The 26,250-nt window shown below is 46.2% G+C and overlaps 2 protein-coding genes across 2 annotated transcripts; both read right to left on the reverse strand.

The window, feature by feature from the left end:
* Window positions 1-625: 625 nt before the first annotated feature.
* Window positions 626-7,178, reverse strand: LOC114771756 (uncharacterized). The gene is made up of 14 exons (XM_028965102.1): window positions 7,067-7,178; window positions 5,926-6,075; window positions 5,674-5,838; window positions 5,228-5,377; window positions 4,976-5,140; window positions 4,530-4,679; window positions 4,279-4,443; window positions 3,833-3,982; window positions 3,581-3,745; window positions 3,135-3,284; window positions 2,420-2,569; window positions 1,721-1,870; window positions 1,563-1,633; window positions 626-649 (listed from the first exon to the last, which is right to left on the reverse strand). The coding sequence occupies exons 1-14, from the start codon at window positions 7,176-7,178 to the stop codon at window positions 626-628; spliced, it is 1,917 nt and encodes a 638-aa protein (XP_028820935.1).
* Window positions 7,179-11,693: 4,515 nt separating this feature from the next.
* On the reverse strand, window positions 11,694-25,821 carry LOC114771761 (tumor necrosis factor receptor superfamily member 21-like). Its single transcript, XM_028965110.1, has 6 exons — window positions 25,480-25,821; window positions 22,097-22,712; window positions 20,780-21,232; window positions 16,013-16,278; window positions 13,005-13,218; window positions 11,694-12,580 (listed from the first exon to the last, which is right to left on the reverse strand). Exons 1-6 carry the CDS (start codon window positions 25,504-25,506, stop codon window positions 12,351-12,353), a joined length of 1,806 nt encoding a protein of 601 aa, XP_028820943.1. The 5' UTR covers window positions 25,507-25,821; the 3' UTR covers window positions 11,694-12,350.
* Between the last annotated feature and the right edge of the window lie 429 nt (window positions 25,822-26,250).

Here is a 26,250-nt window from a genome sequence, read left to right on the forward strand (position 1 = left end):
AGCGAGACAACATCAGGATGATTTGCTTTGGGTGGTCGTGCATATCTGCAACTCTCTGTAACAAATGTTTACCCCAATTTTCGTTCAGAACACTTGGGAACTGTTATGCATGACCATTAGTGGAAATTTTTGAGAGTACATGAGCAGCAGTCCTGTCGCACATGTCTGCATGTTCGGTAACATGCATGTAAAACTGATTACGTTTCAGTCATGCAAAATGTAAAAACTGCTGCAATATGTCAAAATGGTAAAAAAGTTGCAGTGATTCGACAAAAGCGAAAAAAAAAAACGTAAATTTTTTGCACTGAGTGGCTGAATTTGTGTCACTCAATCGCCAAATCCTGGACGAACTGTTAACAAGATTTCCCAAATGGAATAAAACAATTACGTGTATATGCTGATATTCCCACTGGACTTCCTTCTGTTATATTATCTGCTGCTACGGTGATGACTGTGAATTGGTAATCTACTCCTGGTGTCAAACTAGTGATGGTAATTGACAAGTCTGTGGTACTGAGACTAAGAATTTCAGTTCCATTCTTCCATTTTACTCTGTAGAAGGAACTTTGTCCCAGTGGGCTGCTCCAGGCCAAAGACACTGAAGATGTTGTTATCTCAGTGGTCATCAGATTTCTAACCACATCAGGTTCTATGGAAAAACAGAGAAAACACACCTTTTTACTTCCACTCGCACTATTCACACTTCATACAATGAATCATCAAATCCCCCTCTGTTGCATTGTCTTCTTTTTTACTAAATCATGAACAGTCTCATGATTTTTACTGTTTGATAGACATGTCCATGTTCTGTGCATCTCTTCAAAACGAAAGTGATTGTTTTTGTGATAAACAGCACATGGTGCACACTACAAAATGGTCCTGTGGACTTAAACCATCACCATCAACGTGAGCTACCATGAAAGGAACCTACCTCAGTGGCACCTTGGTGGTTCTCGATTTGAACCTTTTACAGCAAATTGGCTACTTTACCTCCTGCCACCACCGCTAATGATTCAAAGCAAGTTGATATCACTTTTGCTAACTGTCATGATCCGGACCGGCAGGGGTTACTCCGGATCCGGGATCCAGACCGGAGTTTCATGTTCGTCCTGTGTAATGTTCCCTGATCGTGTTCACCTGCTTTCTATTTATATAATTGTATAAAACTATCCTGTTCGTGTCTGTTCGCCATCGGGTCATTGTGCGTGTAGATGTTCCCCTGTCTTGTGAAGTCTGTATTAAACCCCTGTCCTGTGATCGTGCGAATGCTTCCTCCTCCGTTTTTTAGAAATGGTAAATATTGAATATTGATTTTTTTTTATCAAATGCTATTTTTATTTGCAGTTGTTGGCAACCATGCATTCTTCATCTTTTTACAAATTACTTGTATTTCAACTTCAAGAAATTTAACTGCTCCAATGTTCTAATATGCACACAAGTTGACAGGCTTCTCACAACAATGTCTTACCTCCATTTGGCAGACAGAACTGTCCATTTGGTGGAATGGCATTGATGCATCCACATTTGTTCGATGAGATAGCATCACATGTCCCATAAGTTACACAGGTGTTATATGCCCAAGCATACTGGTTCTCACATCTGCACTGAGTTCTAGTGTTGTTTGTGTAGCACACTGTGTAAGGGTAGAAAACAAGGCATTATTGTTGCTGAACACATCCAATAGAAAAAAATTACATAAAAACATGCTTCATATTCTCACCTGTTGTCATGTTAACATCTGTGATGGTGATTTTGTCATCACTGTAGTACAGGTCAGAGAGACTCAGAACATTCCTGAGAGCATTGACGATTTCACCACTTGTACTTGTTAGACCAATGTCTATCACATATTCATACAGCTGAGGAATTTCTATTAGAAAAACAGCAAAATGTAACCAATAAAAACTTGTTTGATTTTTTTGGAACAAGAAAGTGGTCTCAAAGCATATTTCAAAGGGTACAGTAACCTGTATACAAAAGCAATGTACAATAGCGGCCTCTAGAGGCGAGGGAAGGCAAAGACTGTGACAGTTTTCAAGTAAAGACTTGCAAGCTTTTAAATCAGCTTCATTTGACATATTGCATGTATTGTAACTTTCACAAATTTAAAAACTCCAACGTTCTAACATGCAAACAAGTTTACAGGCTTCTCACAACAATGTTTTACCTCCATTTGGCAGACAGAACTGTCCATTTGGTGGAATGGCATTGATGCATCCACATTTGTTCGATGAGATTGCATCACATGTCCCATAAGTTACACAGGTGTTATATGCCCAAGCATACTGGTTCTCACATCTGCACTGAGTTCTAGTGTTGTTTGTGTAGCACACTGTGTAATTGTAGAAAACAAGGCATTATTGTTGCTGAACACATCCAATAGAAAAAATTAACATAAAAACATGCTTCATATTCTCACCTGTTGTCATGTTAACATCTGTGATGGTGATTTTGTCATCACTGTAGTACAGGTCAGAGAGACTCAGAACATTCCTGAGAGCATCGACGATTTCACCACTTGTACTTGTTAATACAATGTCTATCACATATTCATACAGCTGAGGAATTTCTATTAGAAAAACAGCAAAATGTAACAAATACAAACTTGTTTGATTTTTTGAAACAAGAAAGTGGTCTAAAAGCATATTTCAAAGGGTACAGTAACCTGTATACAAAAGCAATGTACAATAGCGGCCTCTAGAGACGAAGGAAGGCAAAGACTGTGACAGTTAAAGTGATGAAGTGAGTTTTCAAGTAAAAACTTGCAAGCTTTTAAATCAGCTTCATTTGACATATTGCATGTAGTGTAACCTCCAGAAATTTAAAAACTCCAATGTTCTAACATGCAAACAAGTTGACAGGCTTCTCACAACAATGTCTTACCTCCATTTGGCAGACAGAACTGTCCATTTGGTGGAATGGCATTGATGCATCCACATTTGTTCATTGAGATTGCATCACATGTCCCATAAGTTACACAGGTGTTATATGGCCAAGCATACTGGTTCTCACATCTGCACTGAACTCTAGTGTTGTTTGTGTAGCACACTGCAAAATGTTAGAAAACAAGGCATTCTTGTTGCTGAACACCTCCAATAGAAAAAAATAACATAAAACATGCTTCATATTCTCACCTGTTGTCATGTTAACATCTGTGATGGTGATTTTGTCATCACTGTAGTACAGGTCAGAGAGACTCAGAACATTTCTGAGAGCATCGACGATTTCACCACTTGTACTTGTTAATACAATGTCTATCACATATTCATACAGCTGAGGAATTTCTATTAGAAAAACAGCAAAATGTAACCAATAAAAACTTGTTTGATTTTTTGGAACAAGAAAGTGGTCTCAAAGCATATTTCAAAGGGTACAGTAACCTGTATACAAAAGCAATGTACAATAGCGGCCTCTAGAGGCCAGGGAAGGCAAAGACTGTGACAGTTTTCAAGTAAAGACTTGCAAGCTTTTAAATCAGCTTCATTTGACATATTGCATGTATTGTAACTTTCACAAATTTAAAAACTCCAACGTTCTAACATGCAAACAAGTTTACAGGCTTCTCACAACAATGTTTTACCTCCATTTGGCAGACAGAACTGTCCATTTGGTGGAATGGCATTGATGCATCCACATTTGTTCGATGAGATTGCATCACATGTCCCATAAGTTACACAGGTGTTATATGCCCAAGCATACTGGTTCTCACATCTGCACTGAGTTCTAGTGTTGTTTGTGTAGCACACTGTGTAATTGTAGAAAACAAGGCATTATTGTTGCTGAACACATCCAATAGAAAAAATTAACATAAAAACATGCTTCATATTCTCACCTGTTGTCATGTTAACATCTGTGATGGTGATTTTGTCATCACTGTAGTACAGGTCAGAGAGACTCAGAACATTCCTGAGAGCATCGACGATTTCACCACTTGTACTTGTTAATACAATGTCTATCACATATTCATACAGCTGAGGAATTTCTATTAGAAAAACAGCAAAATGTAACAAATACAAACTTGTTTGATTTTTTGAAACAAGAAAGTGGTCTAAAAGCATATTTCAAAGGGTACAGTAACCTGTATACAAAAGCAATGTACAATAGCGGCCTCTAGAGACGAAGGAAGGCAAAGACTGTGACAGTTTTCAAGTAAAGACTTGCAAGCTTTTAAATCAGCTTCATTTGAAATATTGCATGTAGTGTAACCTCCAGAAATTTAAAAACTCCAATGTTCTAACATGCAAACCAGTTGACAGGCTTCTCACAACAATGTCTTACCTCCATTTGGCAGACAGAACTGTCCATTTGGTGGAATGGCATTGATGCATCCACATTTGTTCATTGAGATTGCATCACATGTCCCATAAGTTACACAGGTGTTATATGGCCAAGCATACTGGTTCTCACATCTGCACTGAACTCTAGTGTTGTTTGTGTAGCACACTGCAAAATGTTAGAAAACAAGGCATTCTTGTTGCTGAACACCTCCAATAGAAAAAATTAACATAAAACATGCTTCATATTCTCACCTGTTGTCATGTTAACATCTGTGATGGTGATTTTGTCATCACTGTAGTACAGGTCAGAGAGACTCAGAACATTCCTGAGAGCATCGACGATTTCACCACTTGTACTTGTTAATACAATGTCTATCACATATTCATACAGCTGAGGAATTTCTATTAGAAAAACAGCAAAATGTAACAAATACAAACCTGTTTGATCTTTTGGAACAAGAAAGTGGTCTCAAAGCATATTTCAAGGCATACAGTAACCTGTATACAAAAGCAATGTACAATAGCGGCCTCTAGAGGCGAGGGAAGGCAAAGACTGTGACAGTTTTCAAGTAAAGACTTGCAAGCTTTTAAATCAGCTTCATTTGACATATTGCATGTATTGTAACTTTCACAAATTTTAAAACTCCAATGTTCTAATATGCACACAAGTTTACAGGCTTCTCACAACAATGTCTTACCTCCATTTGGCAGACAGAACTGTCCATTTGGTGGAATGGCATTGATGCATCCACATTTGTTCGATGAGATAGCATCACATGTCCCATAAGTTACACAGGTGTTATATGCCCAAGCATACTGGTTCTCACATCTGCACTGAGTTCTAGTGTTGTTTGTGAAGCACACTGTGTAAGGGTAGAAAACAAGGCATTATTGTTGCTGAACACATCCAATAGAAAAAAATTACATAAAAACATGCTTCATATTCTCACCTGTTGTCATGTTAACATCTGTGATGGTGATTTTGTCATCACTGTAGTACAGGTCAGAGAGACTCAGAACATTCCTGAGAGCATTGACGATTTCACCACTTGTACTTGTTAGACCAATGTCTATCACATATTCATACAGCTGAGGAATTTCTATTAGAAAAACAGCAAAATGTAACCAATAAAAACTTGTTTGATTTTTTGGAACAAGAAAGTGGTCTCAAAGCATATTTCAAAGGGTACAGTAACCTGTATACAAAAGCAATGTACAATAGCGGCCTCTAGAGGCCAGGGAAGGCAAAGACTGTGACAGCTTTCAAGTAAAGACTTGCAAGCTTTTAAATCAGCTTCATTTTACATATTGCATGTATTGTAACTTTCACAAATTTAAAAACTCCAACGTTCTAACATGCAAACAAGTTTACAGGCTTCTCACAACAATGTTTTACCTCCATTTGGCAGACAGAACTGTCCATTTGGTGGAATGGCATTGATGCATCCACATTTGTTCGATGAGATAGCATCACATGTCCCATAAGTTACACAGGTGTTATATGCCCAAGCATACTGGTTCTCACATCTGCACTGAGTTCTAGTGTTGTTTGTGTAGCACACTGTGTAATGGTAGAAAACAAGGCATTCTTGTTGCTGAACACATCCAATAGAAAAAATTAACATAAAAACATGCTTCATATTCTCACCTGTTGTCATGTTAACATCTGTGATGGTGATTTTGTCATCACTGTAGTACAGGTCAGAGAGACTCAGAACATTCCTGAGAGCATCGACGATTTCACCACTTGTACTTGTTAGACCAATGTCTATCACATATTCATACAGCTGAGGAATTTCTATATGGAATGAATAGCAAATTAAAAAATCCAGAACTGCCAAGGCTCTATTGAGGTTCCTTTCATCACAAGGTGATGGGTACAAGCAAAGGACAACTGTCATTGCCTGCAATTTTTTTTGTGCAATCACAAAAAAGAATGTCAAATAACACTTATGCCCAGTTTGCACTTTGCATACCAGGAGTTTTTTCTTACCATAGCATTTCCCTTTCACCAATTTAACCAGTTAGATTCTCATAACAGCATATTTTCTGTTATGCCGTTTTGGTTTTGATTTTGATTTTTTCAGTTAATTTAAGGATTTTTAAATTGAGTACATTTGCAACGGATTGTGACCAAAAATGTTGTATTTTTCAGGTAAATCAGTCTGCACAATCCTTTCTTTGTATGTGCCCATTGATGTCTCATTAAAAGATAGTTATTTCCTCACATGTAACTGGGTTTCTGTGAAGATAATATAATAATATTATAATAACAATTCTCACCACTTTGACACAATGTTCCATTTGATGGAAGGCTGTTGATACATTTGCATGTTCCATTGCTGATTTCATCACAGGCTCCATATCTGCTGCAGGCACTTTTTAACCAGAAGTACTGTTTTTCACATCTGCACTGTAGTCCAGCACCGCTTGGGAGGCATACTGAGAAAGGGCCGTGGGTTTAGCAAGAATAAAAGACTAAAAAATGTCATTATTGTATGTAAAAAGACAGTGGTGGCCTAGTGGTTAAGGAAGCGACCCCGTAATCAGAAGTTTGCTGGTTCGAATCCCGATCTGCCAAGGTACCACTGAGGTGCCACTGAGCAAAGCACCGTCCCCACACACTGCTCCCTGGGCGCCTGTCATGGCTGCCCACTGCTCACTCAGGGTGATGGGTTAAATGCAGAGGACAAATTTCACTGTGTGCACTGTGTGCTGTGCTGCTGTGTATCACGTGTGACAATCACTTCACTTTTTTTTACATTATACAAAAAATTACATTAACTCACTTGTGGTAATGTCAACACTTAGAATTTGTGTTGAGTTGTCTTCCAGTGGCAAGCTGATTGAGTTGAGCGAAGACTTGATTTGCTCCAGTGACACATTATTAGGGACATCCATTTCCAACTCAATGATGAAATCAAAGGGAGCGATAGCAGCTGAAAAAAGATACTAATTTTTTACTCAACCTCTTTGATCAAACAGTAGTGATATTTAGATTAATCATTCTTGCTACCTACTATCTCTTTTCTGTATATTGTGTGGTGACGTTTCAGAAGTGATTATGGGGGACATCTGAGAAGAGAACAAAAATGTTTGATCTGAGTTAGTCATGAATGTAAAATTAAACATTTTGTCATGAATGTAGTCATGTTTTTTCGTATTAAAAATGTAAAGCGTGGTTTTGTGGTCATAAGTAACTCCTGATCAAAATGTATTTTAAGAAAAGCAATTAATTTAAGTGTATCTTACCTGAGATGTCAAACCATTTAAAGCCTGAGATTCCTTGACACATAACAATATAAGGATGACCGCTACCCACCACAATCGTGGTGTTGCCATGCCTATCAAGTGAACAGATAATCAACTTTAAAGAATCAACAGGAAGTTATAGAAATTTTATTTTTTGTTTAGTATATAGTTACAAAATCCGATGACAAGTTGAATGCTTCTAGGCCATTATTAATGTTACTGATGTCACTAAATGCGCACTTATCAATAAATTTGAAATATGTGTCATGTATCATAAAATGAATGTTTCATATATATGTGTGTATTCCTGCAGATAACACTAATATTATTATCTATCCAACCCCAATTCTTAATGCTACATGGCCACGTTGTTGACTAGATTCTGCTGTCTGATAGCACATAGACTCAGAGATCAAAACTTGCCACATAGTTCTCATGTTTTGCACCTGTGTGCATGCTATAAGGAAGTTGCTTCACTTCCATAACATTTGAAAATTACATATTTTAGATGCAGTCTGTCTACAGAGAAAAACAAGTTCATGGAAATAGCTCATAAGACTTTATATTGTATTGTACTATTAAAAAGGAAAGAGTGGTCGACTTTAGCGGAGTTCTAACTATAGTTATGTCAACAAATACCCTGGAGTGACCTAGTGAACCAGGCGGTGCAATTCGGAATATTTTTTTTCTTCTCTCACCGTCAAAGGTTTTTGCTTTGTGTATTGTGATGATGATTTATAGTGCTGTACATCTTCTACGCACCTGAAAAAGAGACAGCGTAGTATTTTAACATGCACACCGGTATTGCAAGTCTTGCCTTAATCTACCATTCATCTGGGTTAACAAATCTTACAACTACTTTCAAATTGCACGTTGCAAATTTAGTAAAGCAGTTTAGATTAGAAAAAAAATGTGTTATCATATATGATATTTTATACTGTACTTCAATACTTCAAAAACTGAAATATTCTTTTTTCATTCTGCTCTGCATCATATATTGGTTTATTTTCTCTACTAGGTCTAAAAACTGCTTTCCCCACAGCATGTATACACAGCAAAACCTGGAGCTGAATTCCACTTTTTCAGCTACTATTGTTTTTTAATCAATTTATCAGCTTATGGCTTCTGTTTTGTTGGCCATGGCTTGCTTGGAAACTCAATAGGATTATCCTGGATAAATAAAGATTTACTAAAAGGTATTATTTTAAAAATACACCAAATTATGTACAGATATCTAGTTATATTTCAGGGTTCAATGTGTATTTCTGATAAACCTTTCATTTTAAAATGTAATGTACAAAATTAAACTCTTAAGTTAATTTGATCATTAATAATTATTTTGGCTCAAATAAAAGCTGATTATTACAGCCAGTAGTCGCAACACCAAATCTCACATTAATAATTATTTTGGCTCAAATAAAAGCTGATTATTACAGCCAGTAGTCGCAACACCAAATCTCACATTAATCATTATTTTGGCTCAAATAAAAGCTGATTATTACAGCCAGTCTAACCAGTTTTGGGACATTTTGTTGTAAAGAATACAGTATTTTTTGAATATAGTCTTAAGTGCTTCATGGATAAAAAGTTGATAGATTACAATCAATTAGTTAAATGAAACAATAATAAAATGTCCCAGTCGGGAGCAGTCGGTCACTCTGTCTTGATGTTGCTGAGTTGTTGGGATTTTACTGGAAATGTCACTGCACCAATTTTATTTAAAGACAGTAAACGCATCCAACCTGGGAAACATGCAACATTTCTCCAACTCTGTGGTCATGAATCATTATTCCTGCTCGTAAAGAGGCAACGTTTAACAGAGAGCGAAAAAATACATCTATTATAAATATGAAACTATTATAAATGGTTTAAATCACAAGCTGTCCCGGTGCCCTACCTTCACAGAGCATATCTCCGGCAACATTCCTTATGCTCAGCGCACATTTCAAATACTGATGCATGCAGCTGTCAGCGCGGTGACACACCTTTGCCAAGAACCGTGGTGAATATATTCCTCTGTGATTTCCTCGTTCACAGCCAGAGGGGGGATTTTTTTCCCCCTACTGGCTCAACAAGCTTTTCGACTCGAACCCCATTGTCCCGATTGTGGGACTTGAGTATTTCAGCTCAAAGGAGCGCCGGCTACAACACCGGTATTAGATTTCACGTTTTCATTCTTTCTTTTTTTCCATTTCATACAGCATTTTATCATTTAAACTTACAGGCATGTAAGTGCCTGACGCTAACTCTGAAATAACACCTGTTCAAAATGGATTTTATGAAAATGTGTCATACCTGAGATGCCAAGCCTGAAATTCTCAACATAAGGATGACCGCTATCCTCCATAATAGTGATAGTCCTGAAAGTACGCCAGCAAAGCCAGCTTGGACCCCACACTAACTCTGAGACAGTGTCTCCATTTGACTGATGTGAGGTCACACCCCTGTTAAAAAGGCAGCTTTCAACGTGGTCTACAACCTGTCTAATTCCATCGAAAAGCATGTTGTCGTGAAATAGTTGAAACATCACATGACCATCTGCGGCCTGACCCTGAATCCAAGAAGACTGAGTGCTGACTCAGTTTATTATTTCCGTGTTGATTTTGAACATTTTTTACCTGGTGTGTTATGTAAATGGTGGCTTCCAATCACAACTGAACCCATCACATTTCCTCCACTGATATGTTCTGTGGTCTAGGTATGACACCCTTCTGCAGAACTTTTTCCGTGGGATTGGACCAGAGGGGCTGGTCTTCACTTGAACGTCAAGTTCTCCATACCAGAGAAGATCTGACCCATAAATCACAATTTTTCCATTTTGAGATCCTTAGATAGTCTGATTAGATGTTTCATTTTGCCCATTTTTCCTGCTCCCAACATAAAAACCAGTTTTAACCTGCCATTCTGTCGTATATATACACACACACACACACACACACACACACACACAAACGATATCATATATATAAATATATGATAAGATTCTCAGCATTAGAAATGTGAAGACGGGATCGAGAAGTGCAAATGCTTTTTAAGAAATGCTACCAAACCAGTATTGTTCACAGTATGCACAACACAGGACTTAAATTGTTTTCGACATCACAGTCGGTGCCAGGTGTCTTATGGGAAATGAGAGCATGATATCTTGTTGCTTTGGACTTCAGCAAGACTTGATGTGTGAACTTTAGCCGAACACAATAAAGTCGTATTGAGTTACTTAAAGTGGGCTTCTGTCTTCTCTCTAATGACTGTTGCAGGGACGGGAATTTGAGCTTCAAAATGCACGTTTAAAACTTTCTTAAATTTCATTATACAAATAATAAAAACTTGAGAATCAGCAGGGCAGTGGTGGCCTAGCGGTTAAGGAAGTGGCCCCGTAATCAGAAGGTTGAGGTGCCACTTAGCAAAGCACCATCCCCACACACTGCTCCCCGGGCACCTGTCATGGCTCACCACTGGTGATGGTTAAATACAGAGGACAAATTTCACGTGTGCTGTGCTGCGTATCACAAGTGACAATCACTTCACTTTGTTGTTGTTGTTTGGGTTATTAATCAAGAGCTTTAATATATAATAAACTAGAATATAAAACAGGTTTTCAGTTATTATTCAGTTATATCTTTTACATAACTCCACATGTGTTCATTCATAGTTTTGATGCCTTCAGTGAGAATCTATGTAAATGGTCATGAAAACTTTTGGCCGATACTGTATATTCAGTGGTGGCCTAGTGTGTAAGGAAGCGGACCTGTAATAGGAAGTTTGCAGGTTCAAATCCTGAACTGCCAAAGTGCCACTGAGGTCCCCTTTCATGGCTGCCCACTGCACTTTCCCTTTCTCTTAGAATAATCTGTCCTTTAGGTCTGAGATTATTGATATTTGTGTTGACATCACTGTAGTCGTCTATATTATACTAAGGCATTTTATCACAGTCAAAATACAGGTGAGCTTGCTGAACGAGAACATCTGGTTTCCATCCCAGCAACGTGTACAAACAGCACATCTGATGTGTCTTACAGCCACTAGAGGGCGCCACTTATTCTAGTTTATCCTCATGCGCCCATGTTTCCAGCCCTCACTCCATCTAAAATGCTAGTCCAGGTCCCTTTTTTTCCTGCAACCCCCCACAGCCGACTGGCTGACAGCGAGACGACAACACAGATATTCAGAAGTTATTATGACAAGTTTAATAGATTCATTCAGCATGTTATACAATATGCATCGGTTACAAGTGTTAACTTTAAGAACCAGAGTACGTGACTGAAACCTCGATCGAACACTTCTCGCCAGTCTCCTACACTCCCGCCACAGTCTCTCGAGCCCTGCGGGGCCGGGCGGAACGCGTCTAGCACCAGTCGGGTGAGCTCCTCCACATCAGCACATGTACCGAGGTACCACATTCCAGAAGGTGACAGTCAAGATTCAAGTAGAAGAGAGTGAAAGCGCGTCTCATGCCACATATCCTACCTACAGTAAGACTTGTCATAGTAACCATGTCTCTTTTTTTTTAAATGCCCGGAAAAATCACACAAAACATAAATAACTAAAAAATGCTAAAAGGTAATACCCTGTAAATATATATATATATATAAAAAAAATTATAATACAACAAGCAAAAATGTGACATGTTAGTAATAAAACAGCTTTTGGAGCGAGCGTTGTAGAATGCTTGGGATTAGATGTTTTTACCTGTTTTCAACTTATAAAATTAGTGCATAAATTATACATCACACACTCGGTGTTATACGTCATGTGACAGTCACAGCGCGCCCGAGGGAGGGACAAGCAGTCCGGCCTGGCCGGGGCGGCCCGGACACGGGGCTACAGGAGGTCCGGCAGGTGGCTGTAGACGGAGTCCAGCAGCGTCTGGCTGGCCTCCTGGCTCTTGACGCCCGCGATCTCGAAGAGGCGGTCCAGCTTGTCCTCTGCCATGGGAATCTCGTCGATGACGTGAAGCTCGTCCGGGTTCAGGATGTGCAGCATGTCATCGAAGATGGGCTGCAGGTCGCAGGGGTCCAGCCGCACCTGCCTCAGCACGGTGTCCTTCTTCTCTGTCGAGGGAGAGACGGAGAGTCTTAATTCACACTTCTTTTCCCATTTTTTGGATACACCGTAACCACACGTCACCATTATCGCATCTTCCACTTCTTTAATGTATTTCTAGTGTTTTCATCTAGTATAGCGTGTTAAGATAAGCAGACTTAAAGACTGCAACTGCATGAAACGACCAGGAGGTGGCGCTGCACACAAGATCACATTCATGCATTTTCAGAAGTTGACAAACCAACAGATGCCGTGTAGTACTTTGTACTTCATTAATAAACAGTCTGTAGTCAATGTAATAAATCACTTTCACCTTAAAAGCCTTTTGAATCTTACTAACCAATCCGTAAAACACAAGTGAGAGTTTGTTAGGGAACTCTGTGAATTAAGTGGATCCAGAAGGCGCCCTTTCTTCATGCGCCCATTTATTACCTTTGGTAATGAAAGAGCCGGTCCTGCTGAGGGCGGAGTCCTTGCTGGAGGTGGAGTCACACCGCAGCAGCGGCTCCGATTCGTCGACGAAGAAGCCCCTGGTCCGGTCCACTGGCGACTTGTCCGCGGCCGCGCCCGGCGACTCTAAAGGCTTATGGCTTGGGCTGAGGCATTGGGATACATTCACAGAGGTCATCAGCTGGGTCAGGTCGAACTGTGGGGGACAGAAGCCAGACGCTGGGATCAGGACGGGGCGCTCCGGGGACCACCCACGGCCCCGCGTGCGCTCGTCTGCGGCGTGTGCGTCAGCCGGGCCCCACCGGAGGCGGCCCTGAAAGGGATTCTGCGGACGCTTGCAGGAACCCGCCGCCCACAGACCACATGGTGGCCGGTCACACTCACAATTTACCGTTGTGCGCGGTGAATGGAAATTCTTGTTCAACGTGCTGGAATTAATGCCAGTGAATAATATTACACACACACACACAAACACACAAATTTTAGTTTATTTGTGTTTGCTGCATTTACATTTGCAGCATTTACCAGACGCCCTTATCCAGAGTGACTTACAACCAGTAGTTACAGGGACAGTTCCCCCCTGGAGACACTCAGGGTTAAGTGTCTTGCTCAGGGACACGATGGTAGTAGGTGGTATTTGAACCTGGGTCTTCTGGTTCATAGTCGAGTGTGTTACCCGCTAGGCTACACACACACACACACACACACATAAAGGCCCATGTGCTGTATAAACGGTCATCTCGGTCAACTGAGTGCAGCAAAGGGGACAAACGCATCATTTCTCACCGTTTCTTTTTAATCGGATCGCTTTTTATAACACGTCCGAAGGCCAATCGATTCGCCAAAAAGGGTTCTAAACGAATAGTGCCATCTTAACCGTGACCTAATACCTTTTGTACATGTTTTAGTGGACGGGTCTCGCTGGCAGGGGACGTGGACACGTTCCGGTAAGATAAACAGTCACAATGTGCGGTTTTCAGCACATTTTTCACAGTATAAACATTTTAGTCGTTCGTCCGGGTTTGCAAGCAATTCTAAAATAATAAAGGTTTTACCGTATCGGCCTGAATTTAAGGTCCTTGTAATGAATACCTACGTATGAATACCTACGTATTTTGAGGACAGCGTTACTTCAGTTTTCCAAATCTAATCATCCGGGGCAGGAGTTTAGAACGACCAAGAGAACACGAGGACAACCGGAACATTGGAGAATTGGCCGAGCATGGAAACCATCAATCTTCTCAGGAAACTTAATGCAATTTCACAAAGAGCCAGATCTACTGGAACAAAAGCGGGAACCGCGTGAACAAGGACCTTGCGATGGAAACCGGTTCTTGGGAACGTTATACGGGCCGGGGTACCGAAGGTTCTTCCTTTCCTGCCGCGGCCTGCCTGAAAGCCCCACCCCCTTCTCCTAAAGGCCTAAATTATTACTTACGGGGCGTCGCCGCAATTCACACTGCTTTCAGGCGCCCTGGCGGGCCCATGCCGAACCGCGCCGAAGGTACGCGGCCCGGGGACGCGCCCAGGTTAAAGCCGAACAATCAGCTTTTGCTAAGGAGCTTCCGCCGCCACAGCTGTAGCAACGCGCCACTTTTCCACCGCAGCCTATCGGTTTAGTGGATTAGCGGCGTTGGCGCGGCACCACCTGGAGCGACGCACCGGTGATAATACCAATAATCAGAAGGGAATAAATGCGGGACACTTCTTATTAATATCTGCACAGTCTGCTTGTTTTAGCGCCGTGCAGAGTTCACACACTGTTGCTATCGGAGCTTTTTTACGCGGATATTAACAACGTCGGCGCCGTCAGTGGGTTTCAGGACGCTGAAATTTGGCCTCCGGCTGCTTCCGGCAAAGTTAGAGCTTAACAGAGCTAATATTCTTTAATATTCTTTATTATATACAGCACTGTGTAAAAGCACCAGTACAACAAGAGACTTTCACGGCCGGTTCTTATAGGACATCTGTACGTTTAAACATTAAAAGAAAGTGACGTGATTGTCATTGTGATACACAGCAGCACAGCACACGGTGCACACAGTGAAATGTGTCCTCTGTATTTAACCATCACCCTGAGTGAGAAGGCGCACGGGGAGCAGTGTGTGGGGACGGTGCTTCGCTCAGTGGCACCTCGGCAGATCGGGATTCGAACCGGCAACCTTCTGATTACGGGGACGCTTCCTTAACTGGTAGGCCACCACTGCACCACTGAACAGTAATAGGCATTCATTACATTATCACCACTTTCACTTTTTAACCATCATTACATATCTTTTATATCTGAATTACTTTTAATCTGATGTTACTATTTTTCAAATAATTTCCTGCCAAATAGTGCTCTGTCTGTCTCTCTGAGGGTCATGCGTTTCCAATTGAAGCACCGGATGGAATAACCGCCAATAAACAGCAGCCAGTGCGTTACAACACATGACCGTCAAGTGACTGGGGTCCCTCGCCAAACCTCAGATGGTACGGGACGTACAGAGGGAGATCTTATCGTTCAGGGATCTGGTTCCTGCTGAAGGACATGGCTCCTTTCCAGGTTCCAGATTTCGTACCCGATTTCAGAAGCACACCCCCGTCGCGCCGAGAACATGCCGATTATTGTATGGTGATGACAGGCCCTGAGTCTGATCCGCGGAATCGGCTCCTAAAATCTGACCTTGAGGGGCCCAAGGACAAAGTAGCTCTGAGTAGAAGCTGCCGAATGATGTTCTGTAGCCTCGTGGTTGCCCCCCGTACCCTCAGCAGACGTTCACCGGGATCACCTGACCTTTAACCCCAAACACGTCCTACATACTACAATGGTGGATAACACGCTCCTCTCTACGCTGCACATTTCTCATGAGGGAACAACGATGCGTTTAGCTCACCGCGGAGGAGAACTAGACGCCGAACGAGTTAGAGCGCCACCTACAGGTGTGGAGGGAGGTAAAAACAGCGTCTCTGTGCGGACGCGTAAGATGGCGAATCTGAAAGGGCCTCACCTGAGGATTGTCTTCCATGACGAGACGGATCTTCTCCACCACGTCGATGCGGCGGTGGCGGTGCAGCGCGTTGATGAGCTTGGCCAGGTTGGCGTCGCAGTCGCGGATGGTCCAGTGCTGGAGCGCGGCGTAGGCCCGCTCGTGGTCCGCCGAGTAGCCGTTGGAGAAGGCCGCCACCTCCCGCTCCGTGGCACTGGCCAGGGACTTGTACATGTCCACCCACTGGCTGCCGATCTGGGCCGCCACCAGCTTCAGGATGTCCAGCCCTGGCGAGGAGGACATTCGGCAGCATCTTGAAAATGTCCGTATGCACACGCTACACAAGCTCGCACATTTACGCCATTTACCAGACGCCCTTATCCAGAGCGACTTGCAGTCAGTAGTTACAGGGACACTCAGGTGTCTTGCTCAGGGACACGGTGGTAGTAAGTGGGGTTTGAACCCGGGTCTTACGGTCTCCTAGGCTACTACAACCCGAGACGCGGTGCTCTGCCTCCAAAACCAGGTCACGGTGTCCTTTAACAGAACAAGAGTCACGAGCCAGGCAGGGGATCGGATCAATCCCTCAGGTGGACGCTGCAGTTGCAAAATCGACGGGGGCGTCTAAAGTTCAGGACATCGGTCCCTCAGTGGAAGACGGAGCTGGTGTCCTCAATAAAATGGGTTTTATCCAAACCGGACGACACCGCTTCACACACCTAGCAGTGCGTCTCAAAAAACACTAATAACTTGCTTGTAGAAATGGAGACATTTTTCCAATAATTTGAGACACTGGATCATGGGTACTCAGCCATAACAATCAATGGAACAAAATATTACAATATCGAAAAATCTGAGATTTTTCGTACGATTATTATTATGAATGTACAAAATACAAACGAAAATATACTAAATATACATTTCGTTTAGAAGGTGGAGGGAAGATGGTGAGATTAGTAAGACATTTTTCGAGACCACAGTGGGGACAGAAGCCACTAAGAGGAACCGGGGGGACGCAACGTTTTCCAGACGTCCTTGCTACTGTGACAAAATCTATTAATAACGTGGCACCTTCTTGAACTTGCACCTGAACCGGGGAAGCGCTGGTCCGATGGAGGCGGGGGGGTTCGGCGAGAAAATGCCGACTCACGGGTTTCCAATGCAGCGGAACCAGTTCGAGAGAAGAGGCTGTTTACCGCAGAGCCCGGCCGGCAGATAAGAGGACAGACGGTTCCTCCCGGGTTCATCTAGAGTTCTGACGCACACGCCCTTATCTGGAGGATAATTTACACCGCGCCCATCCTCTGCAGGGCGGCTTGGGCGCACTGATATACACGGAGCACGAATGTGGGTCAAATGTGTCCCCATCCATGTGGAAACACCCATACGCTAATATTTTTATATCATAACCCAAAGACATCTGCTCTAAACACACACACACACACACACACACACAGTAGAGGCCAAAAGTTTGGACACCTTCTCATTCAACGTATTTTCTTTATTTTCATGACCATTTATGTTGGTAGATTCTCACTGAAGGCATCAGAACTATGAATGAACACATGTGGAGTTCTGTACTTAACAAAAAGTGGAGACCTGGCCTCCACAGTCACCGGACCTGAACCCAATCCAGATGGTTTGGGGTGAGCTGGACCAACAAGTGCTAAACACCTCTGGGAACTCCTTCAAGACTGTTGGAGAAGCATTTCAGGTGACGACCTCTTGAAGCTCATCGAGAGAATGACAAGAGTGTGTAAAGCAGTAATCAGAGCAAAGAAACTAGAATATAAAACATGTTTTCACTTATTTCACCTTTTTTTGTTAAGTACAGAACTCCACATGTGTTCATTCATAGTTTTGATGCCTTCAGTGAGGATCTACCAACGTAAATGGTCATGAAGGTAAAGAAAACATGTCGAATGAGAAGGTGTCCAAACCACAGGCCTGTACTGTATGTTGCATTCTTTTGTGGCACACGTGGAAACGATTAAACACGGATAATAATACCCATATTAATTTCTCTCCCGTGCCACCGGATGATGGAGATAAATCATTTCGTGGGTGCGGGAGATTAACGATTAACGGCAATAAGCAGCTCAGCGCTGTTCGTGATCCAAATCGCGTTCGCTCTCCAGAGGGTAGCGTGCCACGCGCCGACTCCCTTCCGCCACTCGGCTTCCTGCCCACTCTCATCACGGCAAAGGGGCAGGAAACGGCCCTTCTCGTGCCGGGGGTCCGGAGGAGCTTATCCACGGACACAACTTTCTGTCCCGTATCTGTCACCGGCTCTTCATGGTCCAATCTGCTTATTTGCATATATGAAGCATATATTAGCAAATATATGAAGCATATATTAGCAAATATATGCTAATATATGCTTCATATATGCAAATAAGCAGATTGGAGCAGATGCCATTTTAACTTAAACCATAACAGTGACCATAATATACGGTGGGTCGGAATCTAGTCCATCTTCTGGATTTACAGGAAATAAACTTTTCCCGTCCAGCCGCTTGGTGGGTGTGTAATTAGATGGCGTTTAATTGATCGTACGTGGAAAACACGGCCCAAAACCATTCATTCCACAAGCGTCTTTATGGAATAAGTTGCCGTCATGTGCGCTTTCTGCAGGCCGATTCCACCCCAAAGACAAACCTCACGGGTCACGCCGGTGACATTAACGTTTGTGCCAAATTTGAGGAAACTCCCTCACAAGAACGTGAAGCCGAGGTGACCTTGACCCCTGACCGCCAAACTCCACCGGCCCAGTCTCAACTCCTCAGGCTCTTGCGCAATTTTCCCAACAAATTCCCCGTTCGCTGGACCGGCCGCCTGAGCGTTTTACCGGCCGCAGCTTTCCGAGGGAACCCTGCAACTCTCGTAAAAATCCGGAACGACCGCTCCGACTCGTAAAAAGGCCGCAACTTGAAAACAGCCGGAGCCCACCCCGGCGCGGCGAGCCCGCCATTAATGGATAACACCCATCGCCGTGGCCCTTTCATCGGCGGGCAGGTACTTCCTGGCCACGTATGAAAGCGCTGCCTGCGGGCGGGCCAATTAAACACGCTGGACCAATTAGGCCGAGGTTTTCCTTTCATAAACAACGAGACGCTCACCCGCGGCCGCCCCGCACACACGCCACACACGTCTCGGCGCAATATCGTCCGCCTCATTAAAAACGCTTCGTAGCCCTTTTTAGAAAATCCGCAGTAAATCCGACTCTTCTTTGAAGCCGGAGCTTTGGTAGAGCCGGGTTGGCAAACAACACAGTAAAAAATTAAAAAACGTAAAAAACTTCAACTCCTCGCCCGCACACGTACGTGACGTTCGTATTCGTCTATTTACTGCACTGGTTAGGCTGGTAGTGGCCTAGCGGGTAACACACTCGCCTGTGAACCAGAAGACCCGGGTTCAAACCCCACTTACTACCATCGTGTCCCTCAGCAAGACACTTAACCCTGAGTGTCTCCAGGGGGACACTGTCCCTGTCACTGATTGTAAGGGAGGTAGTAATCTAGCGGGTAACACACTCGCCCATGAACCAGAAGACCCAGGTTCAAATCCCACTTAATACCATCGTGTCCCTGAGCAAGACACTTAACCCTGAGTGTCTCCAGGGGGGGACTGTCCCTGTAACTACTGACTGTAAGGCGCTCTGGGTGTTCGTCGCGGTATTACCCCATGTAGCATGTGCCGCATGATGAGAATTAAACCCAAGCAGGGATTAAAACCAACACGGTCTGTTCACTCCGTAATAGTTACAAAAGTCATGGCTTTACCGTAATTACAGGATTTTACGCTTCTCTGTGGGTACGTATACGCTATAGAAATTATTAAAATTAACTGTATTAATGTCCTCTAAATAATTTCCAGGCCGAGGGCAGTGAAATAAAAGAGAGTTGGTAATAGCACAAGTGAACCGAGACGCGGTATTTACGTTGGATCAGTAATGACGTCACCGACACGTTGTTCTGCCGTGTCACGCACCACGCTGGGAGCCCTGGTGCCCAGGCCCCGCCCCCACTCCGGCATGCGTGCGGTGATAAACCGGGCAAGCCTCTGGCCACAGGGAACCGGAATAATCTGGTCTGAACCGCAGCGGGTTGGAACGCGGGGGGGGGGGGGGGGGGGGGGTTATCTGGCCGGGGGCTGGAACTCCCGTAGCCCGGCAGCCCTGACGCCTTCGCCGCCGGTGTCATGTTCGCGGGGACAGGGACGGCAGAGCGGGGTGATACCGTCAACAGACGGTCGCCGGCCTGCCAGATAACGGTTTTGGTTGTAACCCCGCGCACGGCGTTCACCTGAGCGCCGCTTCCTCGCGTGTTTTCCTACAGCCGCTATGCGCCGCGCCTGAAACGAACATCTGGAAAATTTAAAGCGCCGCTTCAATCCCGGATTAAGCAAACAAGGTCAGCGCGGCTAAATCTTGCCGCACGAACCGGCAGCAAACACACATTTATATTTACGGCATTTACCAGGCGCCCTTATCCAGAGAGACTTACAGTCAGTAGTTACAGGGACAGTCCCCCCCTGGAGACACTCAGGGTTAAGCGTCTTGCTCAGGGACACGATGGTAGTAAGTGGGGTTCGAACCTGGGTCTTCTGGTTCATAGTGTGTTAAGGCCTCGATCACGCGTATCAATACGCCGACCGTATCAACTTCTGTTGAAATCCTGATCGAACTCGGATCGAGTTTTTAACTAGAAAATCACGATCACCACGGTAACTACGACGTAATCCACTGTCGCTTATTAAAATCCATCTGCAGGATGTGGCGCTACTCACTCTGCCCGTTGGAGTAGTAGATCCACCTCTCTCGCACCTGCGTGGGGGTGCAGGGCTTCTTGTGGAGGGCCTTCTCCACGATGCTGCTGGGGTCCTGCCGCGGGCCCTTCTTCAGCACCCGCGAGCTCCGCTTCACGCTGCACACCACGATCACCACCAGCACCAGCAGCAGCAGCAGCACGATCATCCACGGCAGGTGCTCGTTGATGTCGAAGCGCTGGTTCATGCTGGGCTTGGGGGCCCCGCGCCGGGTGGGCCGGTACCCCGGGGCCTGGCCTCTGCCCTCCGCCTCCTGGTTGGCCGGCGGCTGCTGGACCTCGCTGGCGTTGGCCGGGCGGCGGGCGGGGGGCGGCCTCCGTCCGGGCTCCTCGGTGGCGCCCGCATCGCCGTCGAGGTCCCCCGAGGGCCGTGGGGCCGCCAGGCTGCTCAGGGAGAGTTCGGGGTCCGAGGGGTCTGGCGCAGCGAGACAGGTGGACGAGAGAAGGGAAAAGCGAGAATGAAATGGAGCAGGCAGCAGAACAGAAAGGAGGGCTTTTTTAAACCTTAATCCGACCGAACGGCAGGAAAACCCGCAGATGCGCTCCGGCCTTCTGTAATCTGACGCGAATCCAGGACGAGAAACGTGGCACTTTGTGACGGGACTTTTCGGCTTCGGCGAGCGAGAGACGGTAAATCGATGAGGGAACTTGCTCGGAATCAATGGGGGAAAAAAAAGCCCTAAAACGCTGATAAAGTCAACTGTTTGCTAGAAAGAGCGTAAAACGGCGAGTAAACCAGTCCGAATTGCCATAATACATGTGGTAACACACTCGCCACGAACCAGAAGAGCCAGGTTCAAACCCCACTTACTACCATAGTGTCCCTGAGCAGGACACTTAACCCTGAGTGTCCCCAGGGGGGGACTGTCCCTGTCACTACTGACTGTAAGGGCGTCTGGTAAATGCCGTAAATGTAAACGTAATGAATTCGTCAGGTACGGCCGTATTGTGCATAGCTTTCGAGAATCTCTGCAATACGTGTAAAACCGCAAGGATCTGGAGGCGTGAGACCAGCTAGCTGGCTGGGTCTGCGGGGGGAACGTCCTGCGTAAGTATATACGCCGAAATCCTCGAAACGGACGCGCTAGCTTCCAATCCGGTGGTTCCACTTGCCAGTGGGCATCGTGGGCCCGGGATAATGGGTCACGGAAGAAATGTCGTTAATAAATGCGTCATTGCCCGCCTCTATGGCCTCGTTAGGCAGAAACAACCAGGAAACGTAATGCGGGACATCGATGAGGGAAATGTCCCCACCGACTTGGGTAGCGGGAGGTTTTACCTTGTGGTGCCGCTCCAGCAGATGGCGCCGCGGACGGCGTCGGCTCTTCCTCGGCGGGCAGGTGGGCGGGTCCGGGGCCGCAAAGACTGTCGGCCTTGTCGGTGCCCGGCGCCAGGAGGACCAGGCCCTGGGCCGAGCAGTTGGCGTGAGTCCTGCACCTCAGCACGTCCGAGGCCACGTCGGAGAAGGTGCCCCTCGGGCAGGGCCTGCAGCGCACGTCCTCCGTCTCGCTGCCGCGCTTCTTCACCCCTTGGCCCTCGGGACACCGGGCGTGGCGTTGGCACGTGTCGGCGCGGACGAAGGTGCCCGGCGGGCAGGCGCAGACGCGGTCTGAGGTGGACGTGCAGGGCACCTTCTCGACGAATGGCGGCGTGCAGTGGCGCCGGCAGCGGTGGCACTGCTCCACGCCGTTCTCGCCGCGCGTGTAGGCGCCCTCGGCGCAGCGGCTGCACTCCCGCACACTGCTCTCGGTGCAGTGCCGGGAGACGTGCGTCCCCGCCGGGCACTTGTCGCACACCAGCTGGCTGCCGGTGCCGGGGTCCACGTGGTGGTAGTGGCGGGGGGACAGGGCCTCAGTGGCCTGGGCGGCGGCACCGCCGACCAGGGCGGACAGCACCTGCGGAGACGGGGGGGGAGAAAGCCCGTTATCGGGGTCGCACTCACGCTGCGGTGAGTAACCGGCGACTCGTCATACCGGATTAACGGGAAGTCCCGGGTGATCTCACCGGAGTGACATCACCCGGTGAGATCTACCCGGCTCCGATTTTGCTGGAATGACTTCCATTGGAACGCCACGGAAATGTACGGAACGCGTATTCGGTGTTTCAAACAGGAGATTTTCACTAATTATGCTGCTTACACATTTTTACTAAATAGTTTCCACCGGTGCCGGAATATGGAAGCACCGCGTAAGGCCGGCTAAGGTACTACAGACCTGCGCTAGTTTTCAAATTCTAATTTTATTAGTCACGTACACAGTCATACACGGTATGATGTGCAGTGAAATGCTTTAGCGACTCATACTGACCACAGTATTGCAAATATTGCAAGTACACAATGAACCAATATGCAAATATTGCAAAGATAACCAAATATTACACTTTTACGTCTTTAACATAAAACATTAAATATGTGTAAGGTATAAATTTAAACGTTTATTGCGCAGCCTTACGAGAACTATGTACTCCGTTATGCATTTCCCACTTGTGGGACTAATAAAGGTTGATCTTATCTTATCTTATCATTCATGTGTCAATCAGATTTCAAAGGCTTTTCCAGAACTTTACAGGTTCATGCCGTATCCCAAAACGTGGAAAATTCTATTTTCCAAGTTTTTAACGACTGTAAAGAACCGTCTTACACAGTTAAAAAAAACTAAAAAAAGTCTAAATTTCATCCACCACAACATGCAGTTCTGCAGACCACGTAATATGGGGGCCTAGCGTTTAAGTAATCAAAAGGTTGCCGGTTCGAATCCTGAGCCGCCAAGGTGCCACTGAGGTGCCACCGAGCAAAGCACCGTCCCCACACACTGGTCCCCGGGCGCCTGTCATGGCCGCCCACTGCTCACTCAGGGTGATGGGTTAAATGCAGAGGACAAATTTCACTGTGTGCACCGTGTGCTGTGCTGCTGTGTATCACAAGTGACAATCACTTCATTTTCAATACCCAGTATAGACCTGTTTAAAGTGAATAGTAGTTTTTTAAATGAGCACAATATATTTTTACATATAATCTAGATTTTCACAACCAAAATTTAACTGCTGCTTAAGTGGCAAAAACGGCAAACGTTAAAATTTCATCCTCGAGTTGATGCATGTTCACGCCGGTATCTTGTGCAACCGCACCCGCTTTCTACTTGGCAGGCATACGCGCGTACGAGGATATTACTGATATAATCTGCGCTCGGAATGAAATGTACTCGCCGTCACACTCTGCTGATGGGACGTGACCTTCGGGAGGACCTTTCGTGACAAACAGGCCCCGCGCCCCCCCCCCCCACGTCGTTCAAACCCGGGCCGCGGCGCCCTCGACGACCGCGTCCTCGTTTTATTTTACTCGCCTAACTGCAGCGCTGGCCGTGGCCCCGATTCTGGGCCCCCTGCAAAAAAAACCCTGACGGTGGCAGAAACGGCCGTAATGTCCACAGAGAGCCTGTGTCATGCTTCTCAGCGGGAGAACAATCACAGTCCCACATTGAGACGCTGCTGTCAGATTTATTGTTTTTTTTTTTTGTCTGCGGGCCTGTTTGTCGGGTCACCCGCTTGCGGAAAAATCGACTACCAAGCGTCTGGCTGCTCCCCACCGGCCGCGCCACTAAACTAACGGCAGGGACACGGGACAGGTTGTCATTTACGGAACTGATCCAGCGCAACGTACAGCCAGTCCCACCGGAGACGCTCAGGGTTAAGAGTCTCGCTCAGGGACCCGATGGTGGTAAGTGGGGTTCGAACCCGGGACTGCCCACCCACGAACCCCCCCCGGGGGACCCCGCAAACGTGCCTCTTAACAGCAGCTGGTGTGCTGAAGAATGTGGCCGTTCCTGGGGGTTTTGTTCCTCGAAATCGTGCCGGGGGGAGGGGCACCCTTGGCTACCCACCCCCCCGGCGTCCCGTCCAGGCGCCCCGGTGCGCTCCCGCGGCCTCCGGCTTTTTAGGAAGCCGCCCGCACCGCGTCTGTACCAGGTGCACACAACACCTGTCACCTTTTGTCACGGGTGCAAACAGGAGACGGCCGTCCACGGGCCAGTGCCGGGCAGTGGGCCGGACAGGAGGCCAGTGCCGGGCAGTGGGCCGGACAGGAGGCCAGTGCCGGGCAGTGGGCCGGACAGGAGGCCAGTACCGGGCAATGGGCCGGACAGGAGGCCAGTGCCGGACAGGAGGCCAGTACCGGGCAATGGGCCGGACAGGAGGCCAGTGTTCGGGCCTCGGCGGCGGAACACAAACTGCCGGCTGCACAATTACATCAGGGGGCCCGGTGGGAAACCAAATGAAATTACGGCAAACAAAGAGCCGCTCTCCTGTGGCTCCGTAGGGGACTCCAGCTGTCCGGGCGTCACCGTACGACGTTAATTATATCGGTTAACTATTATTATCGTTAAAAAGGAGATCTCGTTCTAGGGCTAAACATCAGACGTGCAGACAGGAGATCCTCTTTCTCCAGAGTTCTTCCATTGTTCTTGACCGGGTAAATAAACCCACGGAGTCCCCACGAACGAACAGGTCGTGTGGACACTGGCGACGTTTCTTGGTTGGTGGAAATCGGCGAACCGTTTTTTTCACCGAAATGCCATTTAATTCGGAGCGTTATGATGGGCAGGAAATAAAAAAACAACAACAGAGCCCTGTCCCTTTAAACCCCGCAACCATGAGAATAAAGCTCACCATAACGCACACGAAGATCTTCGACATTTTCCTCGGCCTCCGCGCAACCGGCGAACGGAATGAAAATCAAATTAAAAGAAAAGAAAAGGAAAGGAAACGGCGGTCAGAAAAACGGGCCACGGCTCCGGCCGCGACGCGAACTCGTGCTCTCACAGGCGGCGCGCCATCCCCGCATCAGCTGCCGGGTCCCGCGTCCGCGGCCGCACGGTCCGGGACCGGCGCCTGCTGCTGGGGGAGCGGGGTCGGTCCCATCGCGCTGTCGGACCCGGACGCGCTGCGCTGATCCGGGGCTGCGCTCCTCGCCGCTGCCGCAACGCCGGTGCTCCTGGTCGGCGGGGCGGGGCCTGCTGACGTCACCGGTTTCCGGGAAGAAAAAAACGTGTTACGAAGCGCCGTACGTTCATCCAGAGCGCCTTACAGTCAGCAGCGACAGGGACAGGGTTACGTGGTGGGGTTCGAACCCGGGTCTCCTGGTCACGTAGACCAGACTGAAGAATGGGTTCACTGGTCTGAAGGCCTGTTCTGTCGTGTCCAGGGACGGAAACTTGACGAACGACTCTCTTTCCGTCGCCGTTTATAGTCCTGCTACTGGACCCAGGGCGGGGTCTCACACCTACGGACAATTCCCCTCATGTGCAGGAGTTTGGACGGTGGGAGGAAACCGGAGAACCCGGACGAAGCCTGCGCCAACACGGGGAGAGCAATGTAAACTCAGACAAGGTCCGAGCCGGGATTCGAACTCACAACCTTGGCCGCTGTAATTTCACGTTT

This window comes from Denticeps clupeoides, unplaced genomic scaffold, assembly GCF_900700375.1.
Source record: "Denticeps clupeoides unplaced genomic scaffold, fDenClu1.1, whole genome shotgun sequence".
NCBI lineage: Eukaryota > Metazoa > Chordata > Actinopteri > Clupeiformes > Denticipitidae > Denticeps > Denticeps clupeoides.

Coding starts and splice junctions, on each gene's coding strand:
- LOC114771761 (XM_028965110.1), bottom strand. CDS start 25,506: ATGTCGAAGATCTTCGTGTGCGTTATG. Junction 22,713..25,479: donor AGATCTTCGTGTGCGTTATG/GTGAGCTTTATT, acceptor CCGTCTCCGCAG/GTGCTGTCCGCCCTGGTCGG. Junction 16,279..20,779: donor CTACTACTCCAACGGGCAGA/GTGAGTAGCGCC, acceptor CCTCCTCGCCAG/GGCTGGACATCCTGAAGCTG.
- LOC114771756 (XM_028965102.1), bottom strand. CDS start 7,178: ATGGATGTCCCTAATAATGTGTCACTGGAGCAAATCAAGTCTTCGCTC. Junction 5,839..5,925: donor AGATGTTAACATGACAACAG/GTGAGAATATGA, acceptor ACCATTACACAG/TGTGCTACACAAACAACACT. Junction 3,983..4,278: donor GTTCTGTCTGCCAAATGGAG/GTAAGACATTGT, acceptor TTTTTCTAATAG/AAATTCCTCAGCTGTATGAA.